Here is a 16,184-nt window from a genome sequence, read left to right as displayed (position 1 = left end):
TGCTTCACTAAACTGAGAAAGAGCAGTATCTCTAATCTCCATGAAAGCTGCACATATACAATCACAGTGCACCACAAGAAGGGCTCCCTTCTTCACACCACTTACTCCAGGTCAGCATCTTCCCAGAAGAGCAGGGGAATCAGTGCCACTAACCTTAGTCAGACCAAAGCTCCATCCTGCCCCATGTCCTATTTCAACGATAGCTGATAGCAGCATCTACAGAAAAATATAAGAACAGGGCAAGCATGCATCTAAGTTCCACCACAAACACCTTCCTAGGCTGCAACTATTTGCACCACTCACACTTTCTCAGCCAGGAGATTGAGTATTAGTGTTTAATAGCCCTCAATGCATCTTCCTTGCATTATTTAGTCGAGTCTCCCCCTAGCTGATATAAACTCTTTTGTTCACCACAGATACATACAGTGCCATGATGACATTAAGGTTTGTTCTCAGTTCTTTTCCCAAGAGTTTGTTGGCTTTTTGGACCACTGAGCCTCATTCCCATAGCCCAGGTGACTGCACCTCTGAGATCTCTTTCCTGAGTGACAGTATCCCATTTTGAGCCTACTGTGTTGCATCTCAGATTAAGATGGCTCCCTCTCCCATCTGGATTACTTTGCATTTCTCAGCATCATATACTGCCACTCCACCACTCCACATTACAGGGGCTTTCTGCAACTATTCACTGTTGCTTTCCATTTTTGCTACTCTGAACAGTCAGCAGCTCTGGCACGCAGAAGTCTTTTGTTGCATTTGACTGATGTCCATTCTCCATCGGGAAAGCTGGCCATCTCCCCATAGGTCTTCCTTTCCCATCTTTCAGCTTATTATTTAGCCATTAAAGGGCTTCACAAGAAACCGTGAAAGCACAACAAGACCTCCGGCTCACCAGGGGCTAGCCATTCATGGAGCATCTTGCAAAAGATCCATTTCCCCATAAGCTCTCTCAGCCCTACTCTTCATCTTGCAGGCCTCAGTAATGTCCCAAAGGGAAGCTATGAGTTAGTAAGGAAAGGAAGATAGCTGCACCCCGGGTATACCATAGCTATAACATCTATTCATTGTTTTAGTAGAGAGTAACACAATGCAATGACAGTGGCATGTCTGCCAGGCGTCAAGGAGGCTCTGCTGCTCTGGCAGAGCACCCTTGGCTCTGCTAAATTCAAGACATGCCATATCACTACAAGAATATACTGGAGCTCAAAACATTTTGCTGGAGGAAGCCTGAACAGGTCCCCCCAGGAACACTAACAGGACTTCCTCCTGCAGTGCCCTGGGCTTGGAGCAGACACAAACATGACTGCGATTACTCAGCAAGCTAGCTTGTTCCCAGACTCTGGAAACCATCTGCAGAAAAAAAATGTGGGTCTTCTTAACATCCATTTGCTGGATGCTGTTCCCCAATCCTAGGGAGAGGAACAGGGCTCAGCATTTCCCCCAATCTTCCATCTTGTCACCATCCCTCCAAATTGAACCTGTGGTTTCAAATCTAGACTTCAGTCTTCACCTCCCAACCACGCCATACTTCTGTGAGGTGTTCCTTCAGCCTCCTCCACCCTAGAGCTACCCACATTTCAGTACCCAGAGAACAATCCCTAGGAAAAGCACCTTCCTCTTCTTTCATAGGGAGTGGCTGATTGCTTTAGATAATGATATTAAGTGAGCAAGTTGGACATTGGCAAGAAAGATTCATTCCCACATGGCCTGGGTAGTAATGAGAGTGGTTAAAGACAGGTAATGAGTGGGTGGCACTTGTCAGCTTCATAATGTAGATTATAATTTGTTTATTACTCTTGCTACTGCTTTCGCTGCTGTTGGAATGCAATTAAATAATAGCACCCATGAGTCCTGCTCAGTATCTCTCATCTCTGACCTACAAACATCCCTGGCCCTCCACTGCACAAGCAGTAACATCACACACATGGTAGCATTGCATGGCTGATAGGAAGTATCCCATGTTTCTGAAAGAAAAATGGAGAACTCAGTAGGCAAAACCAAACCTACTTCCATAAGAGACAGGCTCAGGGGAGTTTTGGTAATTCTGAAAAACTAACCAGCATCCAGAGTTTCATTCCTAGTTATTCTCAGACATTGACATCTGGGACTTATTCTGGGACATTAGAGCTTGGATTTTAACACTGAGACAGAGGAAATGCTCCTGTGTACAACTCAGCACTAGCTCCCTCGCCAAGGCCAAGTGGTGGTACAGATGCCTCCCTTGGAAAATGGTGGGCCCCAGAGGCTAGTGTTGGTTGGCCACCACTTTCCCCAGGAGCAGCTGCACCCCAGCCCATCTCCACGCCTCAGTGATCCCTGCTTGATGCACTGAGTGTTTCTGCCTGGCTCAGGGGATGGCTGATCTTGTTAACCAATTGACAGCAACAGTGGCAGCAGCAGCCTCATGTGTTATGAATGATACAGAAGTGCTACCCACAATACAAATGTACCTCTCCAAAGAGGATCATCCTCTCACCTACCTGAGAGGGGCCCTGCAAGTTCAATCCAGGGGATGAGGCAGCACATCCTAGACTGATAATAGCTACTCTAAGAAGAGTATGGACATAGTCAAGGCTACAAGATGGGGCTTTCCTGTGATAGGCAGTGGCAGTTCCATTATGTTGATGGAAAGCTGTATCTCAGTGGTGGCACTGATTCTATCTCAGGAACTGTACCCTGGGAGACAGCGCTTCCAACATGATTAGACTTGTTTTATTAAAAAAGAAAGAAACAAACAAATGTAAATCTTGCTCCACACACAAACATACACACTTCTTTTCACTTTTAGCAGATTTAAAACTAGACTGGGAATCTCTCTATATCAGCCTGAGCAGCTGTCAACACAGGAAAGGAGCAAGCTGGCTGCTTTGGACTTTTTCAAATGAAGCGTTTGTTGTGCAGTTCAGAGCAATTCAGCCATTTATTGGGACCCTTATTGGGTTGACACTCCTCAGCACTGGTGCCGTTGCCATGCTGTGCTGCAGAACTCACCGAATGGAGGCAGACAGGGCCAGCAGAGAACTGCTGCTTCACTAAGTTTCAGTAACAACCCTCCTGCCCCTCCCCAAACCACTTGGGTACTTCCCTTTGCAAAGAAAAACATGCTGCAAGGACATAAATAAAAATCAGCAGGGAATTTCAGCACTGAGCTGCACTATCAGTGCATGTTTGGGCACAAGTAAGCACCCATTGAAGTCAGCAGAAGTTTGGAAAGACAAAACACCTCCCACACAAAGGGGAGACAGAGGAAGCAGTCAGAGCTGCAAGGCAGATAAGCTGCCTGTCAGAACAGGCTTGGACTGTCCTGGCAGGAAGAACTTATCCAGTGAGAGGGAAAGCTATTTGGGGAATGAATAGTGAAGCTTCATGTTAGAAAACAGCTTCCCAAACATCTCTCTAGCTTTCTGCCAAATGGATGCATGGCCAAGACATGCAGGAGCCTGTTTGAACCTCCAATGCAGGATCATTCAAAGGCAACAGACCGAATGGGAGTAAAGCCTAGAGCCAGCAGGGCACGAGTGAAACACGTGGAGGGTGGCGAACATCAGAGATGACAGGGAGAGGGAAGCTGACACTGAGAAGCACTCATTCTGTTGGAGGCTAGGGCAGTTTTCTTCTAGGCTCAGCATCCAGAGGCCTCTCAACCTCATGTCCAAAGGGCTAAACAGTCCTGCTCTGCACAGCTCAGAAAGGATCCTGCCTTGGCTTTCAGAGGGTCCAATCCAAAGTCCCTAGAAATTTTCTAATGACTAGTCCAAGCAGCAGAGAGTCAGCCATCCAGGGAGAGGCAGTGGCAAATTTAGAGTGTGATCCAAACTGTATCACTGGTGCAGGGCTGTAAATCTCCTGCCAAGCACTCAATACCTTTCTGCCAGGTCTGCACAGTAAAACAACTGCTCTAATTCAGAGCAATATCTGGGATAGGAAGTGGGGTTCTTACTCCTGACCCAAAGTCAGAACTCCTCCATTTCCCATATATGCTTCCATTCAAAATCCTCCATACAGAAACATGCTGTTTCCAAGGTGCCACATCTGCAATCAAACTTCCAGTGCCCAGCTTCTCTTTAGCATTGCTTTTTCACCAGTACCTTATCAGTGACCAGGGACTCGCCAATGCAAGTCCGCTCCCTCTCACTTTGTGCAGGGTTTATCATAACAATTCACCTCACAGAAGAAAACAAGGCAAAATCACAAGCAAACTAGACCCAGTCCTTACAAGAAAAAAGAAAAGAAAAAAAAAGGGGGGGGGCAAAGAGAGAGAGAGAGACAACCCAGACCAGAAACAGAGTAAACTTCATAAAAGCAAAACCCCAAATCACAAAGAATCTGCCCTTGAGGCAGTGATGGGAGATGAGAAGAGTGCCTGAATGCAGAGATTTTCAGAGCTACCAAAATAAAGCAGTGACAAACCCAGCAAATGGCTTTACATAAGCCAGATGTTTCTCCAGGGACAGAAAGCAGAAAAATAAATAAATCTGTCTGGATTCTTTTCCCCCGCTCATACCTGATCTCCTCACCAGCTACTTCTTAATGCCCTGTGTTCTCTTGAATACCATGTGCCACAGAGCAGCAAAGAACTCAAACGCATCTCCCTGACCTCTGCAGAGCGGGATGGTCTCCGGTTCCTACATGCCCCAGCGCTCCCGAGACAAAGCTGGGATTCCAGGCTCCTCCGGAAGGACAACGTCTTCTCAGGAGCAGCTGCCCAGGGAGAGTCCAGGAGTCCATCACTGGGTAACGCCAAAAAAAAAAAAAAATAAATAAAAAAGAAGAAGAAGAAGAAGAAGAAGAAGAAAAGCACAAGTTCAGTGTTGAGCACGAACGACTAGAGCAGGATGGAGAAAGAGAGGCCAGAAAGGCTTAGCAGGGGGACGCGGGGATGGCAGGGAAGAGCCCGGAGGCCCCGGGAACTCGCAGGCCCTCGGCGAGCCGCCCCTCGCGGCTGACGCCTCGCAGGCGCCAGCCTCGGCGCCGCTGCGCAGCAAGCCGAGGAGGCAGAGCTTGCCCGGGGGGCGTCACAGCCCCTCTCTGGGCGTTTTGGAGAGGCAAGAGCGCGAAAGCAGAGGCACGGTCAGGCTAGGAGAAGGAAATCGTGCTGGCCGAGGTACCTCCTTCGCACACCAAGCCTCTGTGGCGCAGGCGGCGGCCATGTCAGGGCGGGGCGCGCCGCGGCGAGGAGGGCGACAAAATGGCGGCCGTGGCGGCGGCGGGGAGCTGCGCCGCGGCAGCCACCGGGCCCTCGCCGAGCGGAGGCGGCGCCATGCGAGGCTGCTGCGGCCACAGCCGCCTTTTACTGCTCTCGCTCTGAGTGAGCTGGGCTCCTCTTCCAGCAAAGGCTTCCCCGTCGGAGGTGGCGCAGAGAAGCGGGCAGCAGGACCTTACCTCAGGAGAAGCACAGCTCCTGCGGACGGGCTGGGAAGTGAGAGCAGCCGCAAGCAGACAGCCTGCGGCGGCAGGTAGATCAGTAACACGGCCAGAAAGTCCGAAGAGAGAGCCCTCAAAGAGGGGAGCCTTGCGGCTTGCCCTGAGAAAGACAGAAGGGACGTGGGGGCTGGAGCTGCTCCTGCCCTGGCTCTGCTCAGCTGCCCTCCCTGCCTGGTGGACATTTGCCTCACCTGTGTTCTCACCCCATGTTGCATTTACTCAGCCCAGCACTCAGACCTTGTGTAGGATTGAGAGAAACATCTCCAGATGCACGAGAGCAAATGGCAGAAACCCCACTTCCACACGCTGCTCGAGCAGCCCAGAACATGACGACTGCAGCCTGTGCCAGTTGACTATAAATACAGGAATGTGTTGATTAGCTGAACTATTTAAGTGCCTTCACAACACTGCAAATAGCCTGATCTGCTCACATAAAGGATAAAAAAAGAAAATAACAACAATCCACAAATAACCTGGTTACCCTGGAGATATGAACACCCAAATTCAGATGATGGCGTGAAAAGTCTGCTTTCCATGGGTGTCTCTGGGTGATGCAACAGAAGGCAAGTTCAGAGCTGCAAAGGTTGACTTGCATCACGCTCAAAGCGTGTTTGATGCCACATCAAGAAATAAGGGCCTAGGAGAGGGGCAAGTTTAGACAGGAGAGGGGAAAAAACTACAGCCAGTCCCAAAGCCCCTTCCCCTGAGAAGCCAGGAGGCCGGAAGGAGGGAAAACGTGCGGTACTATGCAAAGAGTTGCTGGAAGCATTCAAAAGCGGCTATGCGGACTTCCCAGCAGGGAGTTGCAGCAGTTTAATTCTGCCTGTGTTAAGAACTTTGTGCTCTTGCTGTGACTTGAAACTGAGGCAGAAACCCTGTGAAAGCAACAAGCTATGGTCCCTCTAGCTGTGAAATTAGAGAGGCAAGACAAAGTCATCCATGGCAAAAAAAAAAAAAGTTCCCACTTTTGTTACCTGAGGGCTTGTGGCATCACAAGTGAAAACCTAGTGGCAGCAGATCTCTCAGCCCAAGCAGGAAACTCCTTGGTTTTGTAGAACAAAGCCCCACACAACATCTTACAAGTGGCTTGTCCGGAATCAATGGGTTAACCAAGGAGCTCCTCCTTGCTGCATGTGGGAAGCGGTATCTCCTTGCCAAATTCCACCGGTCTGAACACAACCAGCTTTCTCATTCAGCCTGCGCTCTTACACTTGGCTAACGCTCGTGCCTGCCACTGCAAGGGAGTGTAGACAGTCCCCACTCTTTCTCTCCTCTCTCCATTCTCTCCAGCATTGCCCCTTTCCTGATGTCAGTTCTTGTCTCCTTAATGACTTAATCTGGCAGGACGTGAGGTTTCTAAAGAAATTCTAAGCCAAGAAGCACAAGGCAAGACATTCTTAAAACACTGACGGCTGAGGACCCAGCCAAGCCCAGTCGGCAGGTCGCTGTCTTCTGTCAAAGCCAGGAAGCTTGAAAGAAGCTCCTTTGGGGTCCTGGAGGAAAGAGCACACTCTGGACACTTTTCAGACAAGCTCTCTCTTGCCTCTGGCAGTGGGACTTCTGAACGCAGCAATGGCAGGGATAGTCACAATAGACTTCCATCTCCCACGATTAGCTACCACAGGAGAGCTGCCTGCCGAGGAACGACACTGCAGCTGGCAGAATACCAGTTCTTCTACCTGGGCCATTACAAAGGACATCTATGCTGTTCCAGGCAGCCATGGCTCAGCTACCATGCAAACTAGTTCACAGAGCTTGCACACCTTCACAGAAAATCATAAGAGGAAGTCAGATGGAAGCAAATATAACCATAAACCTGACAAGCTGTTCTGCACCCCTTTGGCGCGCAGCCAGACTCCAGCATGGTTGCATATCTTCCTCAAGAGCTATTCTACCATGTAATTAGAGGAGAAAACCTAAAGGATTTCTTTTGCCAGTGTACCAGGTAGGTTTTTATTTGTTGAGCCACAAACAGGCCTCTAAATCAATATATAGATTCCCATCATGCAGTTCAGGAGTAAACAAACAAATCCTCACTCACACACACTCACTTGTCCCCTGCTTCAGTCTTTGGCTTGGTGTCCTGCTCTGGGATAGATGCAGCACCTTTCAGTCTGAGCTCTTTCGAGACTAAAACCAGCAATCCTTTGTGCCCAGGCTGTGGGATGAGGGGAAAAAAAAAAACACACCCATACCCACACCCTTAGAGGATCAATTGAAAATCTGAAAGAAGATAGTCACTTAATTTCTTGCCATTTGGATTAAAACAAGGAGTGCTGGGGGGGGGGGGGGGGGACAGAAAACAAGAACACACAGCCACCAAGAAACCCCCCAAACATCCTTAGCGATTCTTTTCAAGCTGGGTCAATGAACGCCACACCAAGTGTTGCTCCAGCACCAGCCAGAGGCACCCTGCTTGCCTCCCTTTTTCTGGAGGACGGGGGTGTGATGCAAACTGCAAATAGCTAATAACCTTTCCTAACTGACCTTCTCAACAGCCCGTTTGCACCAGAAGCCAGGTAACAAGAAGTGCCCGGAGAACTGGCCAGGCCGCACGTGCCGGTGGAAGCCACTGCCTCGGCCCACTGGCTTGAGGGCCTCCCGCTCTCCACGGGCTGCGGGAGAAGTCAGCGGGGGCCTCGCGAGGCCACAACCTGCCGCTTTCCTACAGAAAGGAAACCCGCTATGACAACAGCAGTACAGCAAGCCTGGCCGTGCCGCAGTAGGCCACGCTTAAGTAGCGAACAAAAGCATCTTTGGTTTAACTTTATTTTTGGTGCAGAAGGATGGCTGGGGGGGGGGGTGTCAAAGCTGGTCCCATTCTCAAGCCATTCTTTGTTCCCTGGTTTCCCAATACCCCAATCCTTCTCACCCCCACCCTATCTCCCCCTCTCCATTTTAGCATGGGTCTTAAAAATTAAACTGTGCACGAAACCAAACACCATACTTGAATACTGCCCAGCAAATGCTGCTCATGGTCACAGAAGAACACTAATCAACCATTAAAAAAAAAAAAAAAAAGTGAGGGGGATAAGAAAACAGCATGCCTGGACAGAGGCTAGACAATCATCTGACACGAACATCATTTTTAAAGAAAAAATAATATTTATTTGCAATATAAACAAAGTCCTAATATTGGATCAGTATATGTAAGGTCACTAATTTTCCTTCATAACTCAAAAAGCAGAACCACTCCTCACTAACAAGCTCTCATTTGTAGTAACCAGAAGATGCATCTTTTCCTTTAAAGAAGAAAGACCACGAACAGCACAGGAAGCCTTTACAAACCAGCTTAGCTGTAATGCAATACAGATGCACTGTCAAAAAAATCCCTGAAAAATAAATTCCTCCATGAGGTAAGATGCAATTAGGATATTCTCAATTTGCTCACTCACAACCATACTTACACCCATTCTCCCTTCCAATGACCCACGATCCAAACATTGTTGCAGACAAAAAACCAACAATGAACAAACAAAAAAACCCCAGAAAACAGCTCATTCCAACATTCTGATAATATCTTTAACAAAAAGAACAGTTTCAGGATGTGACAGCGTCAAACATTCCTCCAGAAGGAGATTTTTTTTTTATTATTATTTTTTGGTTTTTTTTTGAAAAAAGTACAAAAAACTGGATATTTAGAAAAAAATCCGTGGCTTTTTTTTTTTTTTTTTTCAGTTACACGAGAGTTAAAGTGGACAGGGAGGGGGGAGAAAGGAGGGACTACATTGCAGCCAATAAAGAAATCTCCAAATCCGTTCTGCCCTCCTCCCATAAAGTATTACCACTTCCTCCCCCTCCCAGCTTGGTACAAGGTGTTTGCCAAACTAGCCAGAAATATAAACAAGTCTTCTCAGAATAGAAGGCACGGCATAAAGTTATTCGAAAGAGAAAAAAGAAAAAACAAATTAGAACCTCTGTTGAAAGCTCCAATCATCTCAGATTTTGCCAGTTAATATATATATTTATATATATATACGTATATAAAAATTCTGTTACAACGCTCTTGTCATTATTTCCACATCTCTTCACTCCCCCCACACGCTCCGTGCGTGGCGATTCAGTCCTGTCCCACTACAATCCTCGCTCTGCTCCAGGCCCTTGCTATGTCCCCCCTCCCGAATCCCCCACCCCACATGCACACACATGGGAAAGAATCAAGTGTGCAAGAGAAACGCCAACATCACAAATACTTTCTTTACTTCGGAAGCTGGAATGATTTCAGGCCAGCTGGATGACATTAAGTCAGTCAACAGGCAGCAGAGAATGAGTGCTCGGCTCAGACATGCTTCTACCAACTCTGGAGGCTACAAGAGTTTTTACCTCTGGCAAGAGCAAACAGTGATTTTGGCAGGGGTGGCATTAAAAGAAAAGAAAAGAAAGAAAGCTTGTGGCTTAGTCACCTTGGCTGAATCAGTGCAGAGTTTGTGATTGTGAGTGCAGGCGTGGTGAAGGGGTTGCGTTTAAGCCCAACTGGCCTTCACACATAACAAAGCTTCCTACTAGATGCTAACAACAACAGCAGCAGCAGCATGTATCTCTCTCTGGAGTACCCAGTAATATGCCAGGACATACCGAGGCTTCACAAAGTGTGCAAAATGCATTTGGTCAATATAAACATTTGATTAAAAAAAATAATAAATGATCAAACAAGAAACAGAATAAAATACTGGTTTTGCAACCTCGTCTGTACAAACAGTCAGGAACTTACATATTTAAAAAGAGTTTGAACCCAAAGCTCGAGTAAGATTTATCTTTTCTAAAAACCAAAAAAAGTAAACTTGGGTTTTAAAACAGTCTTGGGCCAACACCTTTTGATCAAGGTTTCCAAGTGCATAAATCTCCTCGCTTTCTGCCGCCAGCTAACCCCTGGTAGCTCTTCACACGTGTGCGTGCTCTGGCAGTCCCAATGCACCTAGGAAAGCGGTTATTGCGGTAACAGCTGCGTTCAGAACGCTGTAACATCGCCCATGTTAAATAACCCCCTGTAAAAAGACTACCTCTCTGCTTTGATCAGAATCAGGATACTAATGAATGGCATTAGCCTTCTTAAAGCAGCAATCAGACACCTCTGCTCAGAGGAGCGAGCTCTTTCAGAGCTGCCTGGCAAGACAGATACTTTTGTAATAGTTGAAATGCTCAAGAGAAGCGATTCGATGCTGGAGTTCCCGACCAAGCTAAATCCCCTTCATGTGGACTCCAGAGTGTTCAGCTGAAACAGGTTGTGGTTGGTGGGGGTCGTGAAGTACAGCTGTTCACTGGGAGAGCGGTTGTCGCACGGGCTGTTGAGTCCCAGAGTCCTCTCAAAGTCCAGTAGCTGGCCCATGAAGTTAAAGTTTGGGGAGATGTTGGATTTTTTCCGTTTCACAAAGTCATAGGCGTCATTCAGGGACAAGTTGAGTTTTTGCATCAAGTAGGCGACAGTTACTGTTACAGACCGGCTGATGCCAGCGAGGCAGTGAACAAGGATCCCACACTTCTTGGAACGGGCCTCATCTGAAAGACAAGGGGAAGGGGGAGTCTATTATTCCGTACCAAAAACGCGTGGCTTTGGAGCAGGGCCAAGTGGCAGCTGCAAGTTTATAGCACCAGAACGACTGCCAGAACTGGATCCACTGCTCCTACTGACACCATCTCGTGTCCTTTGACATCGCATCCCTCCCAAAAGGGGTCCTGAGAGATCCCCGCTTAGCCAGTGAAGCTGCACATCACCATCCTGCACAGAAAGGCCAAGCACCCCATGCTTCAACATGCCTGAAAAAGTATTAATCAAGCCCGGCAACACATCCCTGCCTAGGAAGTGCTGGGATGGAAACTCCACTCACAGACAAGGGTCACTTGCAAAGGGAAGACGAGCTGGAGATACAGCAGCTCTGTGGAGATCCTGATGGCCGGCCTCATCACGCCCACCACAATGCTAATTAACCAGCAAAGCCTGCACACTCGACATGCGGGTACAACCCCGCACCACGCAGCCTGTTCTCCTCTGCTTTTCCTGTCTTCACCGAGAAGCTACCTGGATCTAGAGGCACCCAACTTAAGCAGAGCCTAAAGCGTAGGAACTTCCCTTATTGTGGAAGTTGTTCTTAGATTCTAAAGAAACACTTCAACACAAACGTTTGTTTGTAGTGAAGGAGAATCCCAAGATGAATGGTAGCAAAGAGGAATGCAGGCAAGAGAACAACTACGAGATTTCCCCTCCCTTGCCACCGACTGAAACACACACACACATTCATTGTCTTTCTCACAGCCGGAACAGCGTGATCCCTTTATGAATTGACATCTTAGTGTTGAAAGAGGGACACGCTGCTGGGAGTGCTGAAGACATACAAACACACAGTGCTGCTTACATCTGGGTGGACCCATTTCAGGTCAGTTGTTTGACTGAGAGCTTGTTCGGGAAGAAGGTGGCAGAAGGAAGAGGAACCTCAGGCAAAAGCAGAGGTAAGAGACACGGGCACCATGAATGTGCCGAAGGGCAAAGAATGTACAGGCAAAAGGAAGAGAAATTCAGACTCCATCTGTAACAGGTTTTCTGTCCCAGCCTTCAATCCCAGGCAAGGGTTTCCAGTATAATGAACAATTACCCTTCAAGCTTACCCAGCCCTCCCCCTAGTTTCTCCTCGTTCAAAATTTTTCTGAGATATTTTTGTCTTTCATCTGACCTACGCCACAGTTCTTGGTGTTTGGTTTTAGAGTGAGGTAATCCTCCATTTCCTGTCATTAAACGAAAAGCACAGGCACGGTGTTCAGAGAGACACTGTCTGACCGGAGCAGATATCCCAACCACCACATGCCAGCAGGGACCCCATACCTCACCTGTGACATTTAATAACACACTCTGTTCTGCAAGCACAGGCAGGACATTAGACGGATCCTTGCTACCACGCTAAAGCAGAAGCTTCTAACAAGAAGCATGTTATTAGAGGGCAGAAGAGGGGAGAAAGGAGAGCACGTGGAGACTGGGTTCTCCGAGGGCTGAAAAAGCAGACAAGGACCATTTCAACTCTTAAAAATGGCAAGTGAGTGAACACAGCTGGGTGTGAAATCATCGGCAATAAAGAAGCCTCCGAATCTGTTGCAGAGACTTCAGTCTGAAGGCAAAGGGTCCATTCTCCTTTACCTAGGTCAATGCCTTTTTAGCAAGATACAAAGCCAAAGGGCTTTTAATAACTAGAGTGGTAAAAACTACCTGTACCATTCACCCCCCATAAATCAGAATCGATTAAGCTAATGACGATCACCAGCAGACAGTGCAGGTCATGCTGGCAGTGACCACTCTGCCAGACATTTCTCACAGACTAAAAAGCAATTTCCAAAGTTAATGCTAGCCCGGGCAAAAAAAGATTTGCCCTCTTGCTCCCTCCAAAGCCATTCAAAACCATCTCAAGGATCGTCTGCACAGCAATTTTTCCAGCTTAGCTCTACAATGCAATTATAATCACTAACTCATTGTGTTGATACCTACCTTAGGAGAAGTATCCATACAAGGAGTTAGTTATGCTAGGGTGACTTACAGCAGGATCATAACTAGACTAGCAAATTCCCTCAGGAAAAGAACCCCCCCAGATTCTACCACAGTTGGGGCTAAGGAACTGCTGGCACCAGTCCCACCACCACTCATTTCTCTGAGTAAAGCAGCCATCCAAAGTTCTCCTCTGCCTTAGTTCAGCTGTTTCACACAAGTGAAAAATCCCCATAAAAGGGCAAGATACAGTGGAGCCCGAGTCCAGCTCGCCACAATCACCATTTTCAGGTGACTAGACTGAGATACTGTAAAAAAGGCTGAATTTTGGAAGGCCCAGACAGGCTCTCTGAATAAGCCAGGCTGATGTACACCAAAGCTGTCACCTGAGAAGCGTGACACAGGGCTTCTTTGTGGCACAGTCTCTGTGCTGACCCTGAAGTCAGGCTAGTGACCAGCGACAGCTCTGGGAAGTAGCTTGCTGCATTCCCAAGCAATGAGTACGAGAAGGGATGTTCCGCCAACTACCTACCGATGAAAGCAATGGCCTCAGGAAAGAACTGCGAGAGGTTCTGACTCCAGTGATCTGAGATGGGGATCTGCTTGTACTTGAACTCTCCGTCGTGCTCAAACATGTTTGGCAGGTTGGGAGTCACATTCAGGATGTACTTAATGCCGTATTTGCCCAGGACATCCAAGTTGGCAGAATCTTTGGCACAGCCCAGGTACAGGTAAGGTAGGATCTGGACTGGAAAGGCAGGCTGATTGTTGGGAATTGGGCTCCCGTCCGACTCGGTGGCACTGCTGGGTTCCCTGTCAGATTCGCCATCTGAACAGTCAGAGCTTATCCGCAGCCCTCCCAGGCCAAGGACAGACGCAGGTGGAGAGTTGCTGGGCGAGGAGCTGTCAAGGTTGGTCTCGCAATGCTCAGAATACTCGGTCTGAAACTTGTTAAAGCCACCTGGGAAGGGGAAGAGGAGAGAGGGAGGGAGAGAGGCAGAAAGGAAGAGATTATATTCTTAAGATTGAGCCTCTTTTCTAAAAATCCTTCTACTTGAAGGCACGTGCATGCTACTTCGCAAGTGTCTGCCAGCAGAAAGCTGGTATACGCTCAGCTTCTCCAAAGCCATCCCTGTGAAAGGCATCTCCCCACGCCCTCTGCTTCCAGAGGGCGGATTGCTACCGGGCGAAGAGGGATAAAGGGAACTTCTGGTGAAGTTCGGTACTGCTTGCGGTAAACGCGGGCCAAACCTCAGTCACGTCAAAGGAAACAAACATGCAAAAATCAAATCAACGGCAAGAGATGCTCAACATTGCCTCAGTCAGGTTCTCAAAGGTACACGGCTGGGACAGTTTAAGCAAGAGCTGTTATGCTACACAAGCAAAAAAGGGGGAAAAAGCACAAGAGCATCTGCCCCCAGAAAGCAAGCAAGGCCTGAACTATCCAACCCAGTCAGCAGAACCCCGTAAAAACCGTTCACCTCCAAACAGGGAGGGCGGCCACAAGCTCTGCCTAAGGGAGCGACCTGCCTGGCTGTTTCCTCGCTGCAGGCAGGCCCCGCAACGGGGCGGCCTCGCGGGATCGCCCCTCATCCGCGCCGCAGGACGCGCGGGACGGACGGGACCTCTGTGCCCGCTGCCAGGTCCTCTTCTCCAGCTCCTCAGCTCAACAGCTTGGGAAGGAAGGGATGAGCAAGCCAAGGAAAAGGCGGGGGGGACTCCACGGCTCTACCTCCTTCGCAGCCGGTATCGCACCGGAGTTTCGCCGCCGCTGTGTGACCGACCCTGACGGGCGGTTCGGCGGGAAGGGCCGCCCGGAGCCGCCGCTGGCGGGTCGGGGGGCGCCGGGCGGCTCCTCGGGCTCCCCCCGCGCCGCCACACAGCGCCCGGGAGCCATTTTGGAATGTTAATTGGAAACATTTCCCACCGAGGCCGCGGGCAAGAGGCAGCGAGCGCGGCCCGGCTCCTCCCCGCCGCGGCCTCCAGGCCGCCCCAAGCCGCCGCTTCCTTCCCGCGGGCGGCGGCGCAGCGCGGCCCCCCGACCGCCGCGCGGAGCGGCCCCCCGGGCAGCGCCGGGGGCGGCGGGGGGGGATGGAGAAAAAAAGCTGCAAGCGGCAACTTCCCGGGCGCCCCCTCCCCCACGCGAGGGCGGCTCATCCCGCTCCGCCGCCTCAACGCCGCCACCCAGCGACCGCCGCCGCCGCGGGGCCCCGGCGAGGGGCGGCGGGCAGCGCCCCCTCCCCCCCCCACCATGCCCCGTACCCGCCCGCTTTCTTCATTCAATCAGGAAAAAATAATGAGTTAAATTAAATTAGGTAAAGGCGGCGGCCCGGCCCGCCGGGGGGCCGCTGGGGCCCCTGCCGCCGTCGGGGCGCCCGCAGCGGATGAAGGCACCGCACGGCGGAAATCCTCCTCCTCCTCCGGCAGGCCCCGGGGGGCTCCCGGGCACGGCACGGCGGGGGCCGGGGCCGCCCTGCCTTCCGCACCGGCGGCGGCGGGGCTCCCCGCGCCGCCGGGCAGGAGCCGCAGGAAGCGGCGCGCTCCCGCCCGCGACCATCTTGTGCGGGGGATCAAAGCGGGACGGAGCGGAGGGAGGGAGGGAGGGAGGGGAAAAGCAGCCCCCCCCGGAGGCAGGGGGCCGCGGCGGGGAGGGGGGGCGCCCGGCCGGCGCTCACCTTTCAGGTAGTAGGCTTTGCAGCCGTCGTCGCGCAGCTTCTGGAGCAGCAGCCCCAGGACGGAGGTGGCGGCGCCGCCGTCCTGCCAGTCGGCGGTGGCCTCGTCGTAGAGCAGCACGGTGTCGGCCTTGCAGCGCTTGACGAAGCGCTCCTTGTCCTCGTGGTTGGGGATGATGGAGCGGATGGGCAGGTTGCCCTTCTTGAGGCGGCGGAGCATGAGCCCGGGGATGGCCAGGTTGATGGCCGTCTCGATGTGGGAGCTCTCGAAGAGCTCGTGGGGGCGGCAGTCGAGCAGCAGCAGCGAGCGGCCGCCGCCCGACTCCAGCTCCTCCTGCAGCCACTCGGCGCTCTTGCACGGCATCGCCGCAGCCATGGGCGCCCGCGGGGAGCTCCCGCAGACCTGCGTTTTCATGGGGCTCGGGGAGGGGCGGCCGCCAGCGCCCGGCCACCCACGCGGCGGCGCCCGGCTCGGCTCGGCTCCGCACGGCCGTCGGTGCGCGCTGCCTGCGGCCCGGAGCGCGGCGGCCCCGCTCTGCCCTACGCGATGCGCCCCATCCCGGCGGCCTCAATTAAAGCGGGGCTTCGCCGCCGGCTCGGCGTGTCATGCCTCGGGAGGCGGG

General features: G+C 51.0%; 1 protein-coding gene across 1 annotated transcript; it reads right to left on the bottom strand.

Annotated features, from left to right (window-relative positions):
• Positions 1-8,509: 8,509 nt before the first annotated feature.
• DUSP7 (dual specificity phosphatase 7) lies at positions 8,510-16,139 on the bottom strand. Its single transcript, XM_062585524.1, has 3 exons — positions 15,565-16,139; positions 13,422-13,850; positions 8,510-10,920 (listed from the first exon to the last, which is right to left on the bottom strand). The coding sequence occupies exons 1-3, from the start codon at positions 15,974-15,976 to the stop codon at positions 10,613-10,615; spliced, it is 1,149 nt and encodes a 382-aa protein (XP_062441508.1). The 5' UTR covers positions 15,977-16,139; the 3' UTR covers positions 8,510-10,612.
• Between the last annotated feature and the right edge of the window lie 45 nt (positions 16,140-16,184).

This window comes from Rhea pennata, chromosome 12 (assembly GCF_028389875.1).
Source record: "Rhea pennata isolate bPtePen1 chromosome 12, bPtePen1.pri, whole genome shotgun sequence".
Lineage (NCBI taxonomy): Eukaryota > Metazoa > Chordata > Aves > Rheiformes > Rheidae > Rhea > Rhea pennata.
This window is presented reverse-complemented; position numbering and strand designations above follow the sequence as displayed.